A 23472-nucleotide genomic window follows, 5' to 3' on the forward strand; every position below is an offset into this window, starting at 1 on the left:
TTTTGTACCTGGGTTAACACAAATTCATTTTTAAAATGGCTGCCCACTATCGATTCCCATACCTGCGAATATTGGCTTTAACACAATCAGCGTATAAGATGAAAGGCTCTCTGTGTTTTAAGAATAACCTAGGTAAATTTCTTAAGTTTAGATCAGTTAGGATTATAGTTGCCAACTTTCAAGTTTGTGTTTCTTAAGTGAAAACAATGCATAAGTTGAATAGCCCGTTGTGCCTGTACTACCTAGTTACTCTAGGTACTACCTAGTTACTCTAGGTACTGGTTCCGCGACGAACTTATGTGCTGTTGTACTGTACTACACTAGTTATTATAAGTTTTCCTGGAAGCCATGCTTTTTGTTATTCTATTATTTTTCAATTTCTGATATGTCTTAGCCATTTTAGCAATTTGCAGAGTGTTCTGCAATTGCTTCATGTAAAATTTATGAACATTCTATTGTTATCAATGTCCTAATTTTGTTCCTAAGCTATAAAAAAAGTCTTGTGCACATTTCTGTCTCCATTTACTCTGATCAAGGAACTTTGTCAAACTTTCCAGTTTCAATACACATTTCACTGGAGACAGCTCAGTTTGACAAGCACCACGAGACTGTACCCATGTTGTACTACGATATTTGATCTTTAATCTTTAATCGATTTACAGGTTTAACAGTTTCTTGAATAGCACAGTGTGGATTAATCCCCACAATCAATCATACTGTTGCAGAGTAAATTTCTCCTTCTTTGCATTGTTTCTCTAGTATTCCCAAAACATCAAATATGCAGATTTTGCAGCTCATCAGATACAGAAACTAGGCCATGGCAACTGATGAGTGGAGTATGCGTAGAACGCTATCCTGTAATTTCTCAGACTCATAACAGCATTGAAGAAGAGTTCAAAGAAATGTGCAACATGGTAGAATTCGAGTCCAGCGTTTTGTCCGACCATGAGATTCAAGTCAGGAAGGATAGGTACCATTAGTCATTTTGATATGTCACTGAAATGTACCAGCAGATGGAGAGCCCTAGGCAGTTTGATACAGTCCACCATATACCCCAGACTAATCTCTAAGTTCTTCTGCTCATATCAACATTTCAACATATTTTTTGCACATTCAACATTAATTTCTCATCGACCCGAGATAAGTCTCATTGGATATATCATTAAGGGATCACTGCAATTTCAACATGATCCATACAAGAGAACATGATTAACCAACAAAGCCCAGAATCTAAGTATGTACAGCTAAACCTGTGTATAGAATGCATCCAATAGAAAGAATGCTATATAACTTTCAATTCATATGAGAGTGGGTGCAAGTGCAAATCTACAATTATCCTACGTAAATTCTTCAATGCTATGAAGCATGAATTTACCAAACATTCTGGTGAAAGAGACAGAATACATAACCATTAAAAATAAGACAGACCATTGCTAGTTATCATGGTTTTTATCAATGATCATATCTTTGCTTGGGAAGAATTATGTACTTGAGATAATGGATAAATTAAAAATAAAAAATCTGACATTTGTCTCATCAACTTCTGTATCAGGGATCGTATGAAGAAGAGAAAGGAAGGGGAACTCGAAGAAGAGGCTGGAGATGATGGTGAAGTCATGACAGCGCTGGATTTAGAGGATATAGCACTGGAAAAGCTGAAACAATTTCAAGCTGCTCCAAGAGAAACAAGTATGGAAGATCTAGTGAACCTTGACTAATTTAAAAGTATTCAGTACTTTATGCAAGAGATCCAAACAAATGTTATATAATATTGAATTTTTTAAAACATTTTAGAGATAAGGGTAAAGTAAGAGGTGGTAAAGTGGTAGATTAATACATCGTGATATCTATCTGTTAATGGACTAATGAAAGGTGCCTTGTGCAGACCAATTTGTTAAATGTTACTGGTGGCAGTGGAGGTGGTATTTTGCTTAGAAGGAGCTATAGTATGTATGATTGTGCTTAGTAGCTCATTTAGAGGGAATTTCAAATGAATATTACTGTTATGACGATGTAATTTTTATATTTTCACGATCTAGGTGCAGACCAGGAGAATGATACTAAATCTATAAATCGGAAATTAGCTGACAAACTGGTGCTATTAGTGAAAGAGAAGATTGGGGATAAGACGTTATGGATTCTTCCGCAGGGATACCGGGATACCGGTGAATCAATGAGAGAGGTAACTTTTCGGCAAATATGTAGTAAAAAACAGGCACAGTCGTGCAACAGAACACTTTGCAGGCTTGGGGCGATTACATATGAATGTAATCGATTACGATTACGATTACTTGAGAATGTATGATTACGATTGCGATTACGATTACAGCCTAAAGTTGAAGTAATCGATTATGATTACATTGTAATGTAATCGTGATTACAATCACGATTACATTGTGGTTTCTTGCACAATCCTCTGCATATCTGTTTAATATAACTCTCTGCCGGGAAATAGGGCAATGAAATAGGGCAAAGGAAGGGCATTTTCAGTATATAAGGACAAAATTGTGGAAGTATATCTACAATTCCTACCAGGCATTACACATTTATGCCTTAACATGTTTAAGATGTGTAACCCATAAGTCCAGTAAAAAATACAATTTAAACGGACAATTAAACAGACAACCAGTTGTGTATGCAAAAGGATTGTGAACGCTGAGAGGCAGCATTGAACAGAATAATTCAGGTGATAAAAAATCCTTGAATATGGCGATCAAATCCCCAGTACTTCTTAGTATAAGTTTATTGTGCTAGAGAATTCTAGAAGCAGGAACACTTCTTTGGTCACACTAAAAGCCAATAGTAAGAATTAGTTTTAATCATTTCTACTAATTTTGCCCTTCTCATTCAAATTTCACTGTAATCATAAATGTAATACGATTACGATTACTTTGCCCTTGTAATCAATTACGATTACGATTACTTTGTAATTTTCACAAAAGTAATCGATTACGATTACGATTACTTCAAAAAATGTAATCGATTGTAATCGATTACGATTACTGATTACGATTACCCCAAGCCTGACACTTTGTAAGACGTAACACACTGCATGATTAGGTATTGTAGAGGTCTAAATATACTCAGAGGCTTGGAATGTAAAGCACTACAGCAAGGGTTGGCAACTTGGCACAAAGTTGATGCCATGAGCCTCAGTTCAATTTTGTAACTAATCCTGCCCCAGTTAAAGATTTAACAACTTTCTGTACAATAATGCTAACATTACTATGAGAAATGAAAGATTATAATCATTTAAATTTACACTGTCCATCTGTTATGTTGAAATATCCTATCACGAGTAAGTCCTGGACAAACTCTCCAAAGTAAATATGTTCCCAAAGGTTTATGCTCCCACCTTAGTCAGTTGTGAGGTGGGGGGAGGGGGGATTTAGAGTTTGGCCCTAACTTTCCCACCTTTAGATCCTGTGCACATCTGCACTGATTATTTTGATATCTGCATTGGGGTCATGGTAAAGTTAAAAACCTTACTAAGTATCTTTGCCTTCTTGGACATTACAGGCAGCAGAGAGGGTTTTGAATGCTTGCACTATAGAAAACAGGATGAAGGTTAAATTTGTAGGAAATGCTCCAGTGGGAGTTTACAAGTATAAATATCCTGAGGATATCCAGCACAAAATAGGAGCACAAGGAGCAAAGGTGAGATCACATTTAACAAGGAGCAATTCCTATTTATGATTTATTTAATGATTGACTGACCACAGATATCTTTGTGAGGAGCAATTGTTAATTTTTTTCAATGGTATTTTAGCACATGATAGTTCCATCCTATGCCCAGTTATTCTGGTTGTGCTTTAACTTGATACAGGATGTTGACTAAGATATATCATAGTAGTATCATGAAAGATAATTTTTTTCAGTATTTGTTTTTTTACTTGCATCAGAAAATTAATTTGTTACATTTGTTCATTTTGTTAGAGGTCGAGAAGCTGACAGTTATTGTTAAAAATATTTACGAGAAGAACAATAGTCATAGATGGCAAACACTTCCAAAATTTAAAATGAACTGAAATGATGCCTCATTATTCCAATTCATTAACCAATTTGGAATAGTAAATTCCTAAGCGTCGCTCAAATGAATGTTGGTAGATAGTCTTTCAATTCACTTGCAGAAATGCCCTTATGTTACAGGTAAACAATGATTTCCAAATGTGTATTTGAAATCAATGTCACCCTGGTAAGATCTCCAATCTGGATTGATTCTTATTCCTGGATCAGGAGCTAATAACATTTTCGTTTTCGTTCACCGCAACTGTCATTCTTTTACAGATTTTCTTCTTCAAAGCCAAACTAATGCAAGGGGACTTTATGCAAAGACCAGATGTTGGCATTTCTGAATATAAATGGGTAACTAGAGAGGAACTAGACTCCCATCTCATCAAAGGATATTCAGACACTATCAAAAGTTTTATACTGCCTGTATCGTTGTAGATTCACTGTGGATTTACAAGCTATGCACCCTCGAGAAAGACTTACCAAGCAATTCAAATGGGCTGTATGACCAAAGGAATTGTAACTTGGAAGGTGAGATGATTGCAAGAACTGTGACAGAATTGTCAAAGGCAGACTGTTGCTCATTTGAATGTCATTTCAAAGTCAAGTTTTGATAGTAAAGTTTCTATTGCGAGTCAGTCACCAAACAGTTGACATGATTCTATATGCCACATCAAGACAAGGCTTCAGATTATGCTCAATCATATAAAAGTGTAAGCTACTCATTACAATTCAAGTGGAAGCTCACATAAGATTGCCCATCCATTGTTATTCATCAAACCAATTGTAAATGTTGGGTCGTTTAGAATTTTATCCAGAGAGAAACGATTGCTGCATACTGACCAATAGGGTTGATTGAAGGCCCGACCATTTCACTAAAGTCCGTTTTTACAGAATACTAAGTGAGCAGTCATGAGGGATACTGAAGCTCACTATATGCACACTATAGAGCTGGTTCTGTCATTAAGAGTAGTAAATATTATTGATTTGATTTGGAGAATCAACTGAGGCTTGTTCACAATGTTATTCTGTGTTTATATCCGTCACTTGATCATACCTGACCACCATAAAAACATTGGACTCGTCTGTAAGGTTATTCTTCCAACAAATCATCTATGATGATGCAGGAAGGGTAACTAACATTGGCTGAACAAGCTTGTGTTAACATTTTCTGTATTGAATATTATTTCCCAGTAATGTATCTCTTGTGGAACCTAATGAAGGAGTGTTAAGGTTCACTCATTGACACTTTCATTGTGTTCATTTTCAGAAAAAGTAATACAAAATAAAAGAAAATAAAAATAAACAAGATGCTTTTCATTATGTCTGTCTTTTTATTGTACAGTATATTACACCATTCTACACAAAACAGAACAATATTGGATGTTGCCATACCTGCCCTTCATTAAACTTCATTTATGCTTTTCACACCTCATTCAGGATATTATGGCACTGGTAGCACAAAAAAGGGTGACAGGTACTTCTATGACAATCCATATTATATACACTTTCCTATTCACTTTACTCCTTACTAAGAAGTACCAGGTTGAAGCAAAAAATTGTAATTAACATAATACAATTGTGACTGTTGCTACAACATAGGAAAGGCTAATACAAGAATCAAATTTCATACACGAATCCAAACAAAATCCAAATAAATAAGATATGATTTCTCATCCGATCCATTTTCCAATTCATTCCTCAAGAACTGCGATAACTTAAGTGAATTTGACAGATGATAACACAAAATCCATGATCATCCTTGAAGGGGAGTTCCACCACACCCACAAACCTCCTTTCCCCTTCTAAGAAAACCAGAACAACCCACCCACTGTTAAAGCAATGGATAACTATCACCTAGTGGTGGGTACAGTCTCATAGTATTCAGCTTTTAGTGTTGCGTTTGCATTTTTGGCCAATACATCCCACACAAATATCCCTGAGAGGAAACAAGACTGCATTTTTTGGATCTAGTTAGATATCCATCAATTAAACTGCTCTGCTTCTTGTATCTCCTTGAACCTCTGTTGAGCTGCTTGCTTAACGGCCACTCTGTATGAATCTGATGTGCCTCTTTTGCGACTTCCCTTCATGCCAAGACCAGCACCCTCAGCTCGCCTTTCAACCTGCCAAGACAGTAAACAAATATCAATGTTAAAGGACTTGATATTTCTCTAGAAATAACACAATCCCACTGGATGAATACCATACAACAATATCAACAATATAAGGCAGTGAAGCAGGGAGTTGGCAGCTGAGAATCTACTATAAATCAGGCAGAAACAGAATAGTTGCCAAACTGACATTTTGGCAATCATTTTGCCTCCAAAACACTTGATGATCCAAAATTACATACAGGTTTGTGAATTGAAACCAATCTTACTACCCCTCGCCCTAGCTATTTGACATTAATCTGTCTATTTAGGGTATGATACATCAAAGGCTTCTCTGTCCAACAACTTTTGTGTCTCTCCAAACCTACACCCACCCCCATATTATGCTTTTCATTCTGATCATCTTCAGTGCTTTTTAGAAATTTTGCAAGTTCAAATGAACCCCCAGAAACAATAACAACTTATGACACCTGAGGAAAAACTTCTTAAAATCAGTGATCACCTTGGCCTGGATGAATTTTGAAAACAACATACTTAAATCATGAGTGATTAGCTAGCAAATGTCAATGAGTTGGAGAAACTGGTGGGGTTTGGTTATTTTGATAAACTGCAGTCATGTGCGAAAACTGGCAGCTGAGATCAAAGTATTTCAAAATGCCACAAATTTGAGAGTGATCTGTTTTAACTACTATGACAGCACTTAACAACTCTAAACAACTTGTTAACAAATCTTTTGCTTTATTTAAATAAAATCCATAAATCAAGAAGATAGCTGTGATTTACCTCTATAATGCCAGTTCTTCCCTGTCGCTGCCTGCCAAGCCCAGAACCAGACTTCCAGCCCATGTTCTTCAGCATCTTGTTACCTATATTGTCCTCGCCTATTCCAAATTTTGTGGGTTCCTCTGTTGGCCTGAGGGTAAGAAGAATAGAAATTACGATTCAAAAATAGGTGTTCTCACAGAGACTGATTGTGACATTTCTAGCATAACTAAATATAAGAGCAACTAAGACGAGTTAAACTCTGATATGTTTGCCTGTATGAATGGCAAGGAAAGAGTTCACAAGGTATAGATAGCAGACACTATTCATAAAACTGAGATCTGTGAGTTAACTTATGTATACAGTTACATCCACTAGATACCAGCAGTACCCCCCTGGGATGTCTCCCAGTGGATTCATAGATGATGTGCCCTGGAAGTGAGAGTTTGAGTTGTGTGCACTTGAGTGTGTGGGTTTGACAGGTTACCAGTGACCAGGGCGTTACTGTTGAAAGTTGTATGAGAAGGCCATCGGCCATGATATAAGACTATAAACTTCCAACCTTTCTAACTTAAGCCCCTCCGTCTTCTAAATTGTTAAATGTTGATTCCAGTTGGTGGGGAATTATCCTATAACGTTTGCGAACCTCCGAAGATCTAACACCTTATTGGAAAGTTTTCTTGTCATGTGCAGGCATGGTTCCAGGCTAACATACTTCACTTTTATTGTACCTATGCAGCAACAAACTAAACATACAGCATTTGCACAACTTAACATCTTTAAGATTAGACATTGCAAGAAAGCTGACAGGCAGTTGTCTGGCACATTACTATGGAAGCAACTGTGGGTGAACACCAGTACGAGTGTTCACCAGTTATCTCAAATGACTTTGTTTTTCCTTTAGAAATACTCTTATTTGCATCTTGTACATGTCTGTTTAACATACCACATCGGGTACTGGAAAGTGCGCTAAAACTTAAGCAATCGATTCTAGAGCTGAGCAAACTTGAGAACTGGTGTTAAACTTACACCGGAGGTGGCTGGTAGCGCCTTTTTGGTGGTGGTGGTTCTGATGGTCCGAATTTATCCCTCCTCTCTTTTGCTCTATCTCTGTATTTCATCTGGTTAAAAAAGTAGAGGAAACAATGAAACTACCTTTTGACAGTGCATTTTAATTCATTATTTCTTCACTGTTTCAACTGCTGATCTAAACCAGCACAATAGTTTTATCAAGATAGTCTAAGCAGACTATACAAACTTTTTAAGCTCTTGTTGCTTTTAATATATTGATAGTGTATATGCTATGTATCAACAAATACAGTAATTGTGGTATTTGACTATGCAAAATATAAAGCATTATTTCTTGAGCAGTATCTTTTGACCATGCATCTCTCCTAACATGAACACCTGATCAATACAAATTCAAGGTTTTCTTTCTCTCTCTCAAGTTATCTTAAGCATGTTTTAAATGGACAAGTTTTGCAGACAGCTATGCTTATCGAAGGGAATTTTCAGCCAAATTTCTAGAATGGGTCAGAGGGAAACTTTGGTTGGAGCTAAGGGCTAGAGGGAAACCAAACCTCACTACACCTAGATTGGTTAGAGAGTATACCAATGTGCTGGTCAGGCCGGTAGGGTGCTTAAGCCTCAGGACAGAAGGGTCCGCATACAGGATCATTGCTAGATTCTGGGCTGACATTTTTTGTTGGCGTAATTCAAATCTTTCGTGAGCCAAATCTGGCCCACTGGTCAACTACTGAGAAATTTTAGATTAGGTGAATACAGCAAATGCTGAAGTAGCAGTCTTACCTCCATACTGCCATCATCATCTCCATATCCAGCCTTAAGGCCAAGCTTTTCAAGGTTTTGTTTGTGTAGGTCTGAGAACTGCTGGTGCTTATTGAGGACCGCCTTCGAAGGAAACTGTCTCTTACAGAGAAGACAGATGAGTTTGTTCCAGTCTGTGAGTTGTACATGGTTCGGTGCGTCTATGGGACTGGTGTCTGGTTCCTCTTCGCTGTCGCTGCCACCACCATAGGAGGCCACGATGGACTGAAAGTAAATTCAGATACATCGATTGATTGAACTGATGATACTTCAAAAAGAGTCATCACCAGGTACAACTTGTGAAGCTAAAGGAAGAAAGCTAACACTGGATGGAGTGTCCATCTGATCAACAATGCAAGAAGCAATGAATGCAATGACAGAAAGTCAGTAAGTTAAAAGGGGGTTTTGTATGATGTGTTAATGATTTAACAGTCTGTAATTGTATTTATTGCCCAAAGTTAAAGCTGGTACTGAGGGAATTACTGCCGTCTACTGGAGTAAAAATGGGGTTCTATCAATACAAAGCAAAGAAGTACACTTGACGAAGGTAAAAACAGAGAAGACATTCACGAGATGCTACTTCTCTTTTGTTTCATGTTCCACACTTGCCTGCGAAGCCGTGTCATGTGAGCAAGGAATTCTTTCCTTAGTTAAAACTGTGTACTCATCTCCCTTCCTTAAACTACAAACAAACTGTGTCCCATACATTTTGCATTCTTGATGATTTTAAATATTAGCATCAAAACTCAAATCATCAAATGCTTACTTCGTTTTCATCCTTCATAGCTTGTCTAACAGTTGCTTTGGTTTCCTCTGGGTCGGCCTGAAGCAAGGATGAATGAAAAGAAAAAGAACAGAATTCTGAGTCAACGAGTCCAAAAGGATATCACTCATTTGACTCATTATACTATACACAACACTCTAATGTAGCCTAAAGTTTAACAATGCATATTACTTTCTTGCTATTTCATGTCCTTTAATAAGTTGGAGGCATTTTCTTTCCATTTTGAATCATGTTTGACTTAAAAACAAAACTGAAACCTAGTTCTAAATTGAGAAACCACTGTTATATCCCTCTATTTAGGGTCCTGACATGACCTCTTCACTAATTAAAGGCATCCAAGAAGACACTTCATGACACTTCTGTTAACTAGACAACCTGGAAAGATTCAGCAAGTGGCTATCCCAATTGGCTCATAATATAATTCAAGGCACGGAATGTCCGGTCTGAATATCATCTTGAGGCTTAGTATTGAAAAAAAAATGCATTGACTTTCAGTATAGTGTATGATAGTGCTGATAGTTGACTCTTTCTTTTGTAGTCCATTAATCGCATAGTTCTTCTCGCGATTACTCGGTTACAGACAGACGTCATCACTGTCATTTTACATTGCAGAAATAGTCAAAACAAATCTTTCTCCATGGTGCATGGTGTCTTTAATTGTTCTTTTGTGTTTTAACGTGTGGTGTCTAAATCATGTTAAAACATCTACCAATCAAAAACTGTGAACAACTTTCAATCTACAATGTTTCTTAAAATCATTCATAATAAATCAAAAACTTTTGAATACTACAACTACTAGCACTAATAACAGCAAACATGCAGAGATGTAACACCTTGTAGCGGTGCTATAATTAGCATGCAAGAGTTTTCTGTAGAAGGGCGTTCAATGTTCTAGGCTAGTCTATAGCCCAACGCAATAGCAGGCACATATTTTGCACATTGAAATGAAACTACACTGCAATCGACACACTCTATCAGACATCCGATAAATGTGAACCAGGCCAGTAATGAAGTAAAACATGTGTGAAGAAATGACAAATACTTTGGCAATGGTAAAAGATTAAGAAGTTACAAATTTGTGCAATGATTAAACATTGCTAGAACTGAATGTTGCACTGCATGAATCTAACCAGAGCAGGTGCTTGCCGATTTTTAACACAGCACAGTACTAGTGTAGCATTATGAGAACCTGTATATATTTGCTGACAAACTGCTGGAGTGTTGTTTTGATAGGTTAGGCTATATTTGAAAAGCAGATTATGTGTAGTGCTAGCTTGTAGTCGAGTAATGGCAACTTGGGTTTTGAGCGTGATTAATCACACTTCCAAAGTGTAATTGCGTCTACTGGCGATTAATTGATTACGACTATCAGCACTAGTGTATGATGGGTTTGTCAGTGCCCTTGAAAGGAACATTGAACCATGAGTCCTAGCAAAACCAGACCTTTGTACCCTTGAACACATGTTTTTGTGTTATGAGGGATTTCAACCTCAAGTTTAAACGTTCTTTACTTACCAACTTTTCAAACTCAAGTCCTACACAATTTGTTGAATTCTCGCAAGAACTCACCCTTTTAGAGAGCATAGCAAAGCCTGCATCTGCAGAGGCATCTGTGAATGGTTCTTTGGATGACGGAGAAAATAAATTTACTTTCTTATGATTCAGCTTTGTATCATTCATGCTCTTTGCCCACCGTGCCATGTCCTTGGCAACCTGAAATAACAACGTAGTAAAAACTAGTAAAGACAAAGTCATGCAGCAGCGATATCAGTGGTTGAATCCTAGTTGGATAGCCAGTCAACTTACATTTGTTCCCACAGTCTTTACCAGTGCTTTAGTCAGAATGAATCCAAGGCTTGGCCTGGGATAGGTGTTTGCTTGCCCTCACCCCCCCCTCCCTTCTTACTTGAAAAAAACATCATTCCAATACAAGGAAACTGGCAGTTGCCAGTCTCATGCAGATAAGAGTGTTTTCACAATTAAAAGGCACTGAAATGTGTTTTGCATCTGGACATCTGGAGGGAAGCCTAATACATTTCCAGAACCACCTTGACATGATAAAAATGTGTTCAAGTTTTCTGTCACTTTTATATTCTATGACAAATGATATTCTGGTGGTTACTTGCTGATCACAGGATCATTTATTAGAAGAGGGCAAAAAAAGGGAAGAAAAAAGTTACAAATATTCCATTATTTTTGTTATTCCTGTTTTAGGGGAAAAGTGAATTTTTGATGATTACTTAAAAGAACTTGTAACTTTTTATAGCTGAAATTTCATCCTCCTTTATAACAAAAAGAAATAATATCCAATATATCATTTAATTGTATTTAGTGATCATTTACTACATTACGAGTCAATTACCTTCTTTGCGAGTTTGCTCTTATCTTCCTCCTTCCTCCTTTTCTCTTTATTCTCAAAGCTATCCATCATGTTGGGAGTACCATCTGGGTTGCTGCTTGCACTCTCTGGGACAGGTAGGAAGGTTTGCTGGTTGGCATCCCAGTAGAGATATTTCTGTGACTCTGCATTGTAATAATACTGCGCCAATAAACAAAAAGAAACAAGATCAGTCAACCAATCGTCAATGCATCTCATAATGCATCTGTGCAAGAATAGATTATGGCAAAAGAATTCTTTCCTCAACTAGATACATTGCTTTCTGATCCAGATATCATCAAGAAAATTTCACATTTGAAATCAGAGCGATGGCCCCAAGAAGTTACTTGCCATGTGAGAAAATAGTTTTCCAGCATGTTACAATCAAGAAGCCACTGGCAAAGGGAATTGTTAAGTGGCCATTTTTGGCCCCAATTCTGAAAAGAGCTATATTTATGTCTCATGTTATCATAATCAAGTACAAGAGGCTGTTGGACAACAAACTGTCAAATTTATCAAACTTCGAAATAAGTTATATAGGTTATCTGATATAAGTTGATGAATACTGATAAAACTTTACCCACTTCTTGAGAATGCTAATTACAGAAATTTGATGAGCTAACTATCTGCCAATCATTTATGGTCACAGCCAATCATCTTTTAATGGTAAAATGGTACAGACTGAGGCAATTTTTTTTCCATCTATGCAGGGAAAGACACGTGCAGGGAAGGGTCAAAATGTTCAGCTTGAAGACAGAACGGCCTTCTCTGAAGTAAAACAAGCTTCAAGTACAACAACCATACCTTAGGTTTTAATGTCTTTTATTTTACACACTGTATCACAGCAGAGACTTCTGGTACTAATGTCGGTCGCCTTACAAGATGATTTGGACAATAGATATTCATAACAATGAAAATTCATTACAACATGACTAGCTAGTTACATTCCACATGAAGATAATAAATAACAAAACAACAACAACAAACAGTAGTAAAAGTTTCAAATTTGCAATTGATCAACAATGAAAATGTGTCTATGTGACAAAATGTTTAGGATAGCCATTATTCACTGTTCACTTGCTACGGTGTCAAACATATACTAAACATATACTAAACACACAAACCAACTTGCCACAGGCTGTCGGTATGTAACCAAGAATGGTAGTACTGGAATAAGAAATGAAATGATACACACATAAGAGTTGCTAGGACTTACCTGTGAGCTTGCGTCGTAATACAAGCCGGTCTGAGGGTCGTAATAATACCCAGAGGTCTCATCGTATTGATACTGGGAGGTATCTGGTATTGATGTTTGCTGAGCTTCACTCTCTGGAGACTGCATGGGAGAACGATAATACAACAGTTAGTAAACCACTTAGACTGTCAAACTCACTATGGACCTCAGCATCAGCTAAATTGTTGATAACAATGTGTGTGACCGCTAGCATACACAAAAAGACACACAAATTAAAACACCATCAACTGTATCAAACAAGAACAGAGTTAATGAATAAGTCAAAGAAGCTCAAGGCAAGGAATAAAAAAAAAATCCTAAGATCGAAGACTTGTTTCATGATAGCGTTCCGTCTGTAAGATCCTAAAAATGACAACATTGATGAATGTTTCCATGAGTCGTGTAGATGCGTAATTAACCTATAGACCTATATATAGATCAGAAATTGCTGAATCCTTCAAGAAATATTACAGTACTCCATATTCAACATCATCTTCTGTCTGTAAGGTCATTACCTATGTTATGGTTATTACTTTTGAAGTAAAACATGGATTCTTCTTCGTTATTATAATCTAGATCTATTGATAGATCTAACCCTGACGACATGAAAATCAAATCCTGCCCTCTTCCAAAGCATCTCGTCTCACCTTTGATGTTTCACCAGTTTCTTCACTTCTCTCCTCATTTTTATTGTCATCCTCTGATATACTGTCATGTTTTGTCCTGCCTCTTCCTTTACTACTGTTTCCTCCATTATCTGACATCTGCCAGGATTTCAGGAAAAACAGAATCTATCTTCAAAATATCCATGATGATTATCTCTAACATTTGTGTGAAATATTTATGTAATCTGACAATACTGACATGATGATATATCTGATGCTTTTGGACAATTCAGACATAAAGATCTTCTTGACAGTATGAAATATATATGTAATTTAACCATACTGCTGATGCTTCTGGACAATTCATATGTGAAGAAGTCCTCAAAGATGTGGCTAATTTAACACACTCTTCATAACATCATACTAACATCATTGGTGATAAATTGCCACACACAAACTTTTATGTGTCAATTTTAGTAGAAACAAATAAAATAATGACGATTCTTTGGTGCTATATGGTTTTACTTGTAACACCACCAGAAGAGATGCCTTGTTTCAACTTTAACCAAGATGTGGAGACAACTGAAACCTCATAATGTTGTGTTACAGCTTCTAAGCATTTTCTAATCAATTTTGTGAAAATGTTTTGCACCATTTTCTACCCAACCAAAACTGATAAGGAAAAGTATTTTTTAAGTATGGTTTACAAATGAGCATTTTGCTATACTAACTCGATCGTCCAGCTGCACTTGAAAAGAAAATGATGCAAACTTACTACCGCTGTCTACATACCAGATCATTCTACTCACACTTCTACAGTGAAGGTAGCAACAGTAAATGACTCACCTGAGCTTGCAGTCTTCTGGCTGCATTGACCTGTTCCTGAGCTAATGCTACTTTATCTGCATAAGAAACAAAGCAAGAGACCAATGATACACCAAATGTGGGAATAAAGATTCTCATCTGCCTCCCCCAACTAGATTTTATTTTAAACATCAGGGAAATGAACAATACTAACTTGAACAAACATGCTGCCAGTGACAAACCCTAGTTAGACATGAGCATTTCGTTTATACAGAAAACTGTATCGCCCATCTTTGCTGTATTGTTCAAAACAATTATACTAAGCATTTGATATCACAGCACTATATGTATGAGTTAATTCTTTCATGCATAATCTTGCTCATGTTAGGCACAAGACTATAATTTTTTTCTCATTTTACTGCTATTACTTAAATATGCTTACGACATACAGAAATGTGTACATGTTTACTCCTACCATTGCTATCTCCTGTCCGTTGTTCACCTTGGCTGTAATACTGTTGGTCGTAACTGCCGCTGTATTGACCCTGCTGATAGTAACTTGAATAATCGTAGCTTGAGCTCTGTCAAATATAAGAAGATAACTAATCAATTGATAAGATCCTAAAGCACGGAATAATTTATCCCATATCGCATGGCAAAACACTACGCAAAATGGCAAACTTTTATACAAGTGAATGAACGTATATAGTTGTTTTTATTTTTTACATAGGATACAGCACTTTATGAGACAAACCTCAGAGGCTTCAAACTGCTCCACTTTTGAAGCAATTACTCATCATAGACTAAATGTTAAGGTCTCCTCCCAATTGCTAAAAACCTTAAAAACAGCTATTCAAGTCATTGCTTGAAACATCTTTAATACTTACTCCTGCCCACTGCTGTTGATTTGCATACATGGGGTCTGTGTTGTCTCGACAGTAATGTACCGTAACTAAACAGAATGAGGCAAAGAAGGAGACGTTAACCAAAAGAGACAAAACAACAAACTTTAACATAACTCAAAATACATGCGATAATCCAATACTACAGCAAGACAAAAATCAAGGTCCAACAGTTTTGTGACTGGCAAATTGCATTGGCTGCTTTGGAATTATATACTCCAAAAGTAAAATGACTAACAGATCCCTTCAGATATTCTCTTTAAACATCTGTTAGAGGCAGACAATGATTTGGTTCCTCAACTGGCAAGGACTGTAAAGTGATTATCAAGCTACTTCAACTCACCTGCTTTACCATCTATCATGAAAGGTGGATTCATGTTATTAAGTATCTCTAACAGTTGGGCACTGTACTCGTATGTTGCCAGGACAGCATAACAAGCCCCTCTGGAAGCATTAGTCACAGGGTCACGGACTATCTGAATATTCATATCCACAGCTGTAATTTCTAGTAACTCCTTACGGACTGTCGCCTCCAAGGTCGTTGCATCAAGACCCATCAACAAAAGTGCTGAGAAAAAAAAAGGAGACCAAGAATAATATCAATTCACGAGAGTAGCAATTTTGTCAACTATCCCAAAAATTCAAATCAAGAGAAACATATATACAAAGTGGTGGGTGCACTTAACAAAGAGTGAAAATAATTTTGGAACTAAGTTTACACAGGCCTTTTCTAAGAACTTCAAACATCCCTAAATATGTAGGCCTATCTGTGCCAAATTTCAGCATGAAAGGAACAGATTTCCACCTGACTATCCATACAATGAAAGTTATATTCTTTTTCTTGGGCCTTGCCAGACAAACCAGACCCATGTCTAACTACACAATAAACGAGATGTAAATCTATAAATTATGAGTTATTTCTGAATTTCCCTTTCAAATGCTACAAAAACTACAGTCCAACTATTTCCACATTTCTAATTTGAAACCATATTACAAAGACTTGGAACACTCAATGACCTAATCATAACACACCTAGCTCTAAATAGAATGCATTGTTGCGACTCTATCATAGTAAGTATATAATTTTGTGAACTTACTTCTCGTGGGCACTCTGCTGATTTCACTAAATCTCTCCGATTCTGTCAAATGAGAAAGAACAAACAACAGTTGAAATGTGAATACAATAATGGCTCAAATTAACCATTGCCTTTTAAGCTCATAAGGCTAGGAATTTTTTGAATTTGTTTTTTTTTAAGGTGCATAAATAAATGGTTGCCATAAAATAAACTCACCCTCCTTTGGAATGCTGCACTTGAAACAGTAGCCTCGTCTTTTGAAGTTATGGGTACCACACTATAAAAGGATATTGAGAGGAAAAGTAGGTCATGTAATCAATGCCATTAAATTCACTACTTATTGTTTAAAATGTCATTTTGGGTTTAAGTAGGATTGTCAATTCATAAATGGCATTTTAGATGGGAGATGTTTTGCTTAGGAAAAAGAAATATCCAGAGGTGAAGTCCAGCACCTACCTATATAAGACTTGATGTGAGAGTAAAACAAAGCAAATTATCATTGCTTCCATGTTACCTGTAATACCCCACACTAAGCTTGGGAAAGGTCCTCTTCAATCACATGTCCAAAAATCGATGCAAATATGCCTTCTACACCAAGAAATTATGTGCTTTTAAAAGGAACTAAACTTCACAAACCTCGCAAAAACTTGCTACACAAAAAGTGGACACTACATAACTCACTGCTGCACGATGATTTATAAATCAACTGTCAATCCCAAAGCACTTAAGTTTGCCTGTGTAAATGCTTACGACCTGGACTAACAGCCACTGCACTACGGCAATATTCAGACATATGACATAAGGCAGGATCTCAGGAATTGAATGATTATCAGAACTGGAATAAAGTCACTAAACATTATCTCTAAACACTTGAGTACTTACATAGGTAAAATGAGTTAAGTCACTTATTTCTATGGTAAGTCTGTGTTTTCATTCATACCCCTCTCTCCCTCCACCCCTCCCAAAAAAAAAGAAAATCTTTGTTTAACCTTGTCTTGAAATCTCTTCAACAGAGACAATTATGAAATAACAAGATATATATTGGCAATTTTACAAATTGAAAAGGAGGTTCAGAGAACAAAACAACATACCTGAGAGCAAAACCAATCATCGTCTCTGTCTCGTGATGTACTGTAGTTCATTGTGACTCTCTGGCCACCCATGGACAACTGGCCCTGTTCAAGAATAAGGAAATGCTTAAGTTAAAACCAGAACATGAGCAAGGTGAGGTAACCTTGAGATCCAACGGGTCATCCACAAGTGTAAGTGACAACACTGTGGGGCTTGTGATGAAATTAAATTATGAAATCTTTTCAAGACAGACAGAGAAAGCATTCTTTATAAAAGTCTAGACAATAAAAAAAACCTTTTTTTCTTATGCAAGACTGTCGCACTGTGAGGGTTTGCTATAAATTTCAATGCAAGGTAATAAATCGGAGTACAAAATAGAAAATTCTTTGTTCTGAAGAACCTTGGACCAATATTTCAAGTTTGTGTGTTGCTGTTCCTCTTATTTTAATGTTTATGATCAGGGAGACACATTGGGCGATGAGAGAGGTACTTTGAGGAAGAGGGTGACAAGCTCTCAAGGTCAGAAGCAATATTTACTTGTTATACCATTCAAAATAATTTTATTTGTTCACTTTAAACTTATGGGTCACAGGGGGCTTTTAAGTAGTCCAGGTCATCAAAAATGGTTTATAGGGACTTTTTAGTTTGCAGGAGAGGAGAGAAATATTACCTTGCATGAAACAGAGCTACCCATGCCAATAAAAAATGGATTACATGTGATACAAGCTTCTTATTAGTATAATGACCCCTTTTTTTATAGTTATTCAATAGTCCCATTGGGTTATAGATATTTGCAGCAGGATTGAGTTCAGATATAAGAAACCCTTCACAAGCCTAACATAAAGCCTTTTGTTAACTGCAATAATACTTGAAGGGTTAAGACGTAGAGTGTTCTCTGACACTACCCTGCCTTCCTTATTTCCATGAAATTTCTTCATATTAAATGAAAGGAATTACAATTTTTTGGCTGCTAATAAAACTAAGAGTTCAACTGAACGTTACTCCAGTTTCCTTCTTTAAGTACACAGTCTTTTCTTGTGGTTTACATACAAAGTTCAGTCATACTCAGCAAAGACATAAACTAAAATCCCTTTCACATCCATCAAATCATACTTCCTTACGACATCAGGTAGTGTGATGACACAATACTGCAATTATTCCTAAAGAGAGGCTGGCATGACCACGTTTGAAGCTACTGACTTTAAACAGAGGACACCTTATTTGGTCTGTATTTGTTCTTTCTTTCCATAAAATACCTGTTGTGTTGAACCCTGAACGATATTTGAATTTCTGTTGTCGTCAAAGAACCGCTTGTATAAAAGAAATGTCACTCATCAAACACTGGGATCTCTGCATTAACTTCTTTGTTAAAAGTATCTTCCTAAGCAGGTGAACTGTTTTTTTTTTCTTCAAAGAACTGTTACAACTACATACATAACACAAATTCTTTTGCGAGAATGTTAAAATACAAGGCAGCTAAAGCTAGTATTCTGCCACCAATACAGATACGTGTACTTGTTCTAAACGCTGGTGATGTTCGAGAACCGAACCTGATTAGAATCCATCCATCGTTGAGCGTCGGGCAGGAATTGAAACTCCACAAAGGCAAAGCCCCTGGACACACCTAGAAGGACGAGGCGAGCAAGTGGATATTGAAGATGCATACATTTATATATCAAAATTAACAAAATTAAAATACAATGTGCACCGCAAAAAACTGAGATATCGCAGGGGTTGGGGGGGGGGGTGAAAATCAGATCAACCTATTTAGCATTGGTTGAGACAGGGAGAGAGATTTGTTCACTGGCAGACGATGTATGCATTTTTATTTTTCGGCACTACAATCTGTTCTTTGGTTTTATTACTGACAATGATTACCGTTTCTTACCTGTTGTAACGTCATTTGACAGACAACTCCCATCACAAACGATTACCCAAGGTGGTGCCAACTATCTCATTGTTACAAAGGTCTATCAACTTTCAAACTTGAACAAAATGAAGCCTTCATTGACAATTATAATCTACATCAGTAACCCTCCAACCTTTGCCCTAGTACTCGCCTTGAACATCACACTCACTATTTGTTGCTTTCTCGTCCATTTTCCAATGAGGAAAGGTTTGTTTCCCAATGCACTTGATGAAGTAGGAAATGAGAGAAATTTTCTTCCTCTTTATAATGTCAATTTCAGAACTGTCAATGTTTTGCCAATACTTGTGAGGTTCCAGATCTAAGTGCCATTAAACTTTGAAAATTTGAATTAATCAAGAGCATATCTAGAAATTTGTTGAAATGCCAGGACCTATCAAACTGTACAGGAGGTAATATGTGATGAGAGTTGCACAACATCCAATGGTGTCACCACCTGTGGACAAAGACTATTGGTTAATGTTGGTGTGTATCCTTAAAAAACTATCTAAAGTTGATTTGCTCCAGTTTCACTATTTGCGCTTCTGTGTTGCCAAAGATGATGCAATTTTCACAAGGCACGATACTTTCATCCCAAGAAGACAACTACCATGTTGAAGAAGTTCAGTAATCAATTGCGTTTAGTCGACAGACAAATCTCATCTGCCAAATGGGAGCAGGTGTGTGATTTTAGATGGATTAAAAAATACCCACTGCAATAATATTTTTTGCAAGAAATTCACAATTATTTTTTGGCCGCCAGTGAACAGACTCTCTTTAGGTACCTCACTTGTATAATGAGGGAACTGTCAAGTTTGTCTTTACCTGATTCTTTATGTCTCACTAAGCGTACGTCTTTAACCGGGGCTCCGAAAATTTGAAGAGCAGCACGAATCTGGAAATGAAGCAAAGAAAATGCTCTCTTACTTGAGCCTGCTCACAACAGTAACCAGAAGTGATAATCTGCACACTTACTTATTCCCTGAATATTACATGTGAAGTGATAGCGATACATCCAGTTGGGAAGCAGTCTCTTTCCCTTTAAGAAACTGAACATTTTGTATCTATATACCACTTACTATGATAGAGACACAATATTATCCTCAAATATGCTTAAGAAGTTAAAGGTACCCTACTTACACTTAAGGCAATATTTAAGTGCTTTTTTAAATATTTGATTGAAACCTGATTGAAACCTATACTAATGACCAGGGTCTTGACACAATTTGGTATGATCAAATGGTGTAAAACTCCATGTAGGTACTTTTAGCAACTAAGGAACCAGAATTTGGCAGTTTGTTTTATAGATGTTATTTCCAGATATACTGTTAAATGTTACAAACATTATTAGATGTAACTTACCTCGTCCTCATCCACTGTAAGCGGGAGCTGACGAAGAACAATGACCCTGCAAGGCCTTTCTGGAGGATGGCGATGCCTGTCATCTCTTCTGTCTCTCTGAAAATAACAATAGCAAAAGTGTTAACATTGGACTGCATTCAGTTTAAGATACTCAATATCAACGACCTGGCTATAACACTACCATGTACCTTTCAAGTGCATCAGTGGTTTATTAAAAACTGGATCTTGTGAAACAACATATAGAACTCTCCACTTTCTTTTGTACACAACATACCACTACATAGCCCAAAGAACCATGCTTACAAGATGTGAAACATGAAATTAAAGGTAGTAAGCTTTGTCCATGATGAACTTACATCATCCTGTCTTTCTCTCCTTCTTCTCCGTCTCCTTCTATCTCTGCTGTCCTCATCATCTCTACTGTCTTCATCACGATATCTTCCTCTTCTGCCATCTTTATCATCATACCTTCTATCTTCCCTGTAATGAAAAGATGACAAGAAAGAAAACTCTCAGTTTCGATATATATTATTTTAGTGAGACTGGATTGCCACTAACTCTCTCGCAAGAAAGAAACAAATGAGAATCAGCTTGGGAAACAGAGGCTATATTCAGGCCTACCCAACATGCAATGTGGAAGCAGCTACAATGTAAGCTAAGGCGGTTAAGTATGCATTACGAAGCACTTTCTCAAATTACTTCATCCATTAACCGAAAATATACCATGAAATTTAACCTATGCATGTGTGAAGTTAGGGAACTTTTGCTTCGCTGTGACTCTGAAAGTGACAAGTGTGTTTGTGAGTGCTGTATGACTGTAGGTAGAATGTGATCAAAGTAATGGTGGAATCATGTTAAAGTAGCTGGTGGATAAAACAAAAATTAAGTCAAATACATCATTATTGCCTTTGACCTTTTAAAAGAACATTTCTCCGCTTAACATCGCGAAGTTACCGAAAACCGTGTACTGTACCATCCTACCCTACATCTTACTTATCAATATGGCGTGTTGGCGTACCCGACGGCTAACTTTGTGTGATAGGATGGAAAAGAGGAACCTAATGTTATGAACAAGGGAAGAAAAAATATCAAGTCAATTTTACCTGTATTTGTCTTCATCTCTATGAGATCGAGGTGATTCCTCTCGATTTTCATCATAACCTCTTCGTTCTTCTTCCATTTTTTGTACGACCTTCACTCGTCTTAAGTAATAATTTTCTTCAGTAAATGAGCTGGTTACAATGTCAAAAATAGTCTACTTCCTATGTGTGTACTAACTGTGTACGCAAACGTTACAAATTGCGTGTACAGAACGCATGCGTAACTTCCAATAACTTTTATCTTACGCTACTTGTTCTTGGAGCATTACAAAAAATATGAACTGTTTATTTGAGAGCATATATTTTATATAATCCGTATTAGGATATAGCGTACATTGTGTTTAGTTGTGCCAGCCAGCGCCAGTTGGGTATAATACTGACGATCCCATAGAAAAATCTTTAGGGCAAAATACAGTTTTCATGTGATGTTGTTTACAGTGACGCGCAGCACCGATTTCAGGGGTCCCTATTCAAGAGTGAGAGTGTGGTCCTTTTCGCCCTCAGACTTCATCTTAACTGTACCTACAGGTAGTTGACACCAGACCCGTAGACCGAGTTCTGTGGGTGCACAATTGTTGCCGATGTCCGTCCTGTGGAGGGAGTCCAAGGAGAAGGGTATTATCTACCCCATCATAAATTTGGTTTGGATGACTTATATAGGGGATTAGATGCAAAATGGTCATCGTTTCCACATTTTCACCCTACATTTATGTTGTATAGTTTTTCATTCAACTAAGTTTGAAGAGAAAATATGCCCCGGTCACCCCGTATATATGCCACACTTACATCAAAGTTATTTGTGAAATAATACATACTAAGGCACGGAGACACTTATTTAAAAAAAACATGACTGGTAGTTGTGATCCACTGGTGAAGTTTAGTTATATAGAACCAAGAACCACATATCCAGTTTTTGGTGTGTGCCAGTGTGTGTGTGTGTGTGGGGGGGGGGGGAATGGGGGGTTTCAAAGTCAAATTTCTTTCCCCATTTTCAGGCACATAGAGGTGGATCACCGACCTGGGGGAGGTATATAAGGGGAGCCCTGGAAAAGGGCTTAGATGTAAAAGTGCTATCATTTCAATATTTTTAACTAAATTCGTGTACTAAAAGTTTCCTTGTTTGGTACAAAAACTTTACCATTTTTGGAAAATATTAAAATGTGTGCACCTGCGTGGTCGAATTACCATCCGGTTATATCACATATTGAAAAAATATATATAGGCCTATACAAGTAGCATATTCTTGAAGTGACGTTACTTTACATCTCTTTAGTATTTTCCCTATATTGGCCTCACCCCCCAGGTTTGAGTACATTTAGATATTTTTTTGCTCCCTTTGAGTTTTTACCGTCGCCCATCGCATCCCCAAAAATTTCAGTGGGGGGGGGGACTCTTCCCCCACCCCCAGCTGGCTACGCCACTGCCTCAGGGACGCTGGACATTGGGGTGCCGGTTCAATGAATCACCTCAACCGCCTATTGCTACGACTCTACTACCAGCCTAAATGAATGAAAACTTGTGTTGACGGCATGCAGTA

The 23472-nt window shown here is 37.1% G+C and overlaps 2 protein-coding genes across 3 annotated transcripts; one reads left to right on the forward strand and one right to left on the reverse strand.

Moving 5' to 3' along the window:
• The first annotated feature begins 9 nt into the window (after positions 1 to 9).
• LOC139962200 (large ribosomal subunit protein mL46-like) lies at positions 10 to 5214 on the forward strand. Its single transcript, XM_071962186.1, has 6 exons — positions 10 to 132; positions 760 to 970; positions 1553 to 1689; positions 2040 to 2182; positions 3520 to 3657; positions 4288 to 5214. The coding sequence occupies exons 1-6, from the start codon at positions 36 to 38 to the stop codon at positions 4447 to 4449; spliced, it is 888 nt and encodes a 295-aa protein (XP_071818287.1). The 5' UTR covers positions 10 to 35; the 3' UTR covers positions 4450 to 5214.
• Positions 5215 to 5325: 111 nt separating this feature from the next.
• Positions 5326 to 22136, reverse strand: LOC139962197 (RNA-binding protein 10-like). Of its 2 annotated transcripts, none has more exons than XM_071962181.1 (21): positions 21939 to 22136; positions 21192 to 21315; positions 20836 to 20931; positions 20299 to 20368; positions 19118 to 19191; positions 17588 to 17671; positions 16713 to 16773; positions 16518 to 16559; positions 15764 to 15988; positions 15406 to 15470; positions 14994 to 15099; positions 14561 to 14616; positions 13757 to 13873; positions 13092 to 13211; positions 11861 to 12037; positions 11014 to 11211; positions 9481 to 9537; positions 8697 to 8939; positions 7917 to 8008; positions 6909 to 7038; positions 5326 to 6137 (listed from the first exon to the last, which is right to left on the reverse strand). In XM_071962181.1, the coding sequence occupies exons 1-21, from the start codon at positions 22013 to 22015 to the stop codon at positions 5997 to 5999; spliced, it is 2355 nt and encodes a 784-aa protein (XP_071818282.1). In that variant the 5' UTR covers positions 22016 to 22136; the 3' UTR covers positions 5326 to 5996. The 2 variants fall into 2 exon arrangements, with proteins under 2 accessions (XP_071818282.1, XP_071818283.1); XM_071962182.1 differs by having other exon boundaries at positions 11068 to 11211; positions 21939 to 22135.
• Positions 22137 to 23472: the final 1336 nt, after the last annotated feature.

The sequence above is a fragment of the Apostichopus japonicus genome, chromosome 20 (genome assembly GCF_037975245.1).
Source record: "Apostichopus japonicus isolate 1M-3 chromosome 20, ASM3797524v1, whole genome shotgun sequence".
In the NCBI taxonomy this organism is placed as follows: domain Eukaryota; kingdom Metazoa; phylum Echinodermata; class Holothuroidea; order Aspidochirotida; family Stichopodidae; genus Apostichopus; species Apostichopus japonicus.

Excerpts from the sequence above, each read along its gene's own strand:
- LOC139962200 (XM_071962186.1), top strand. The coding sequence starts at position 36 with ATGGCTGCCCACTATCGATTCCCATACCTGCGAATATTGGCTTTAACA. Across the intron at positions 2,183-3,519 it reads CCGGTGAATCAATGAGAGAG|GCAGCAGAGAGGGTTTTGAA; the intron begins GTAACTTTTCGG and ends TGGACATTACAG. Across the intron at positions 3,658-4,287 it reads TAGGAGCACAAGGAGCAAAG|ATTTTCTTCTTCAAAGCCAA; the intron begins GTGAGATCACAT and ends ATTCTTTTACAG.
- LOC139962197 (XM_071962181.1), bottom strand. The coding sequence starts at position 22,015 with ATGGAAGAAGAACGAAGAGGTTATGATGAAAATCGAGAGGAATCACCT. Across the intron at positions 16,774-17,587 it reads ATGATTGGTTTTGCTCTCAG|TGTGGTACCCATAACTTCAA; the intron begins GTATGTTGTTTT and ends ATCCTTTTATAG. Across the intron at positions 8,940-9,480 it reads CTATGAAGGATGAAAACGAA|TCCATCGTGGCCTCCTATGG; the intron begins GTAAGCATTTGA and ends ATTTACTTTCAG.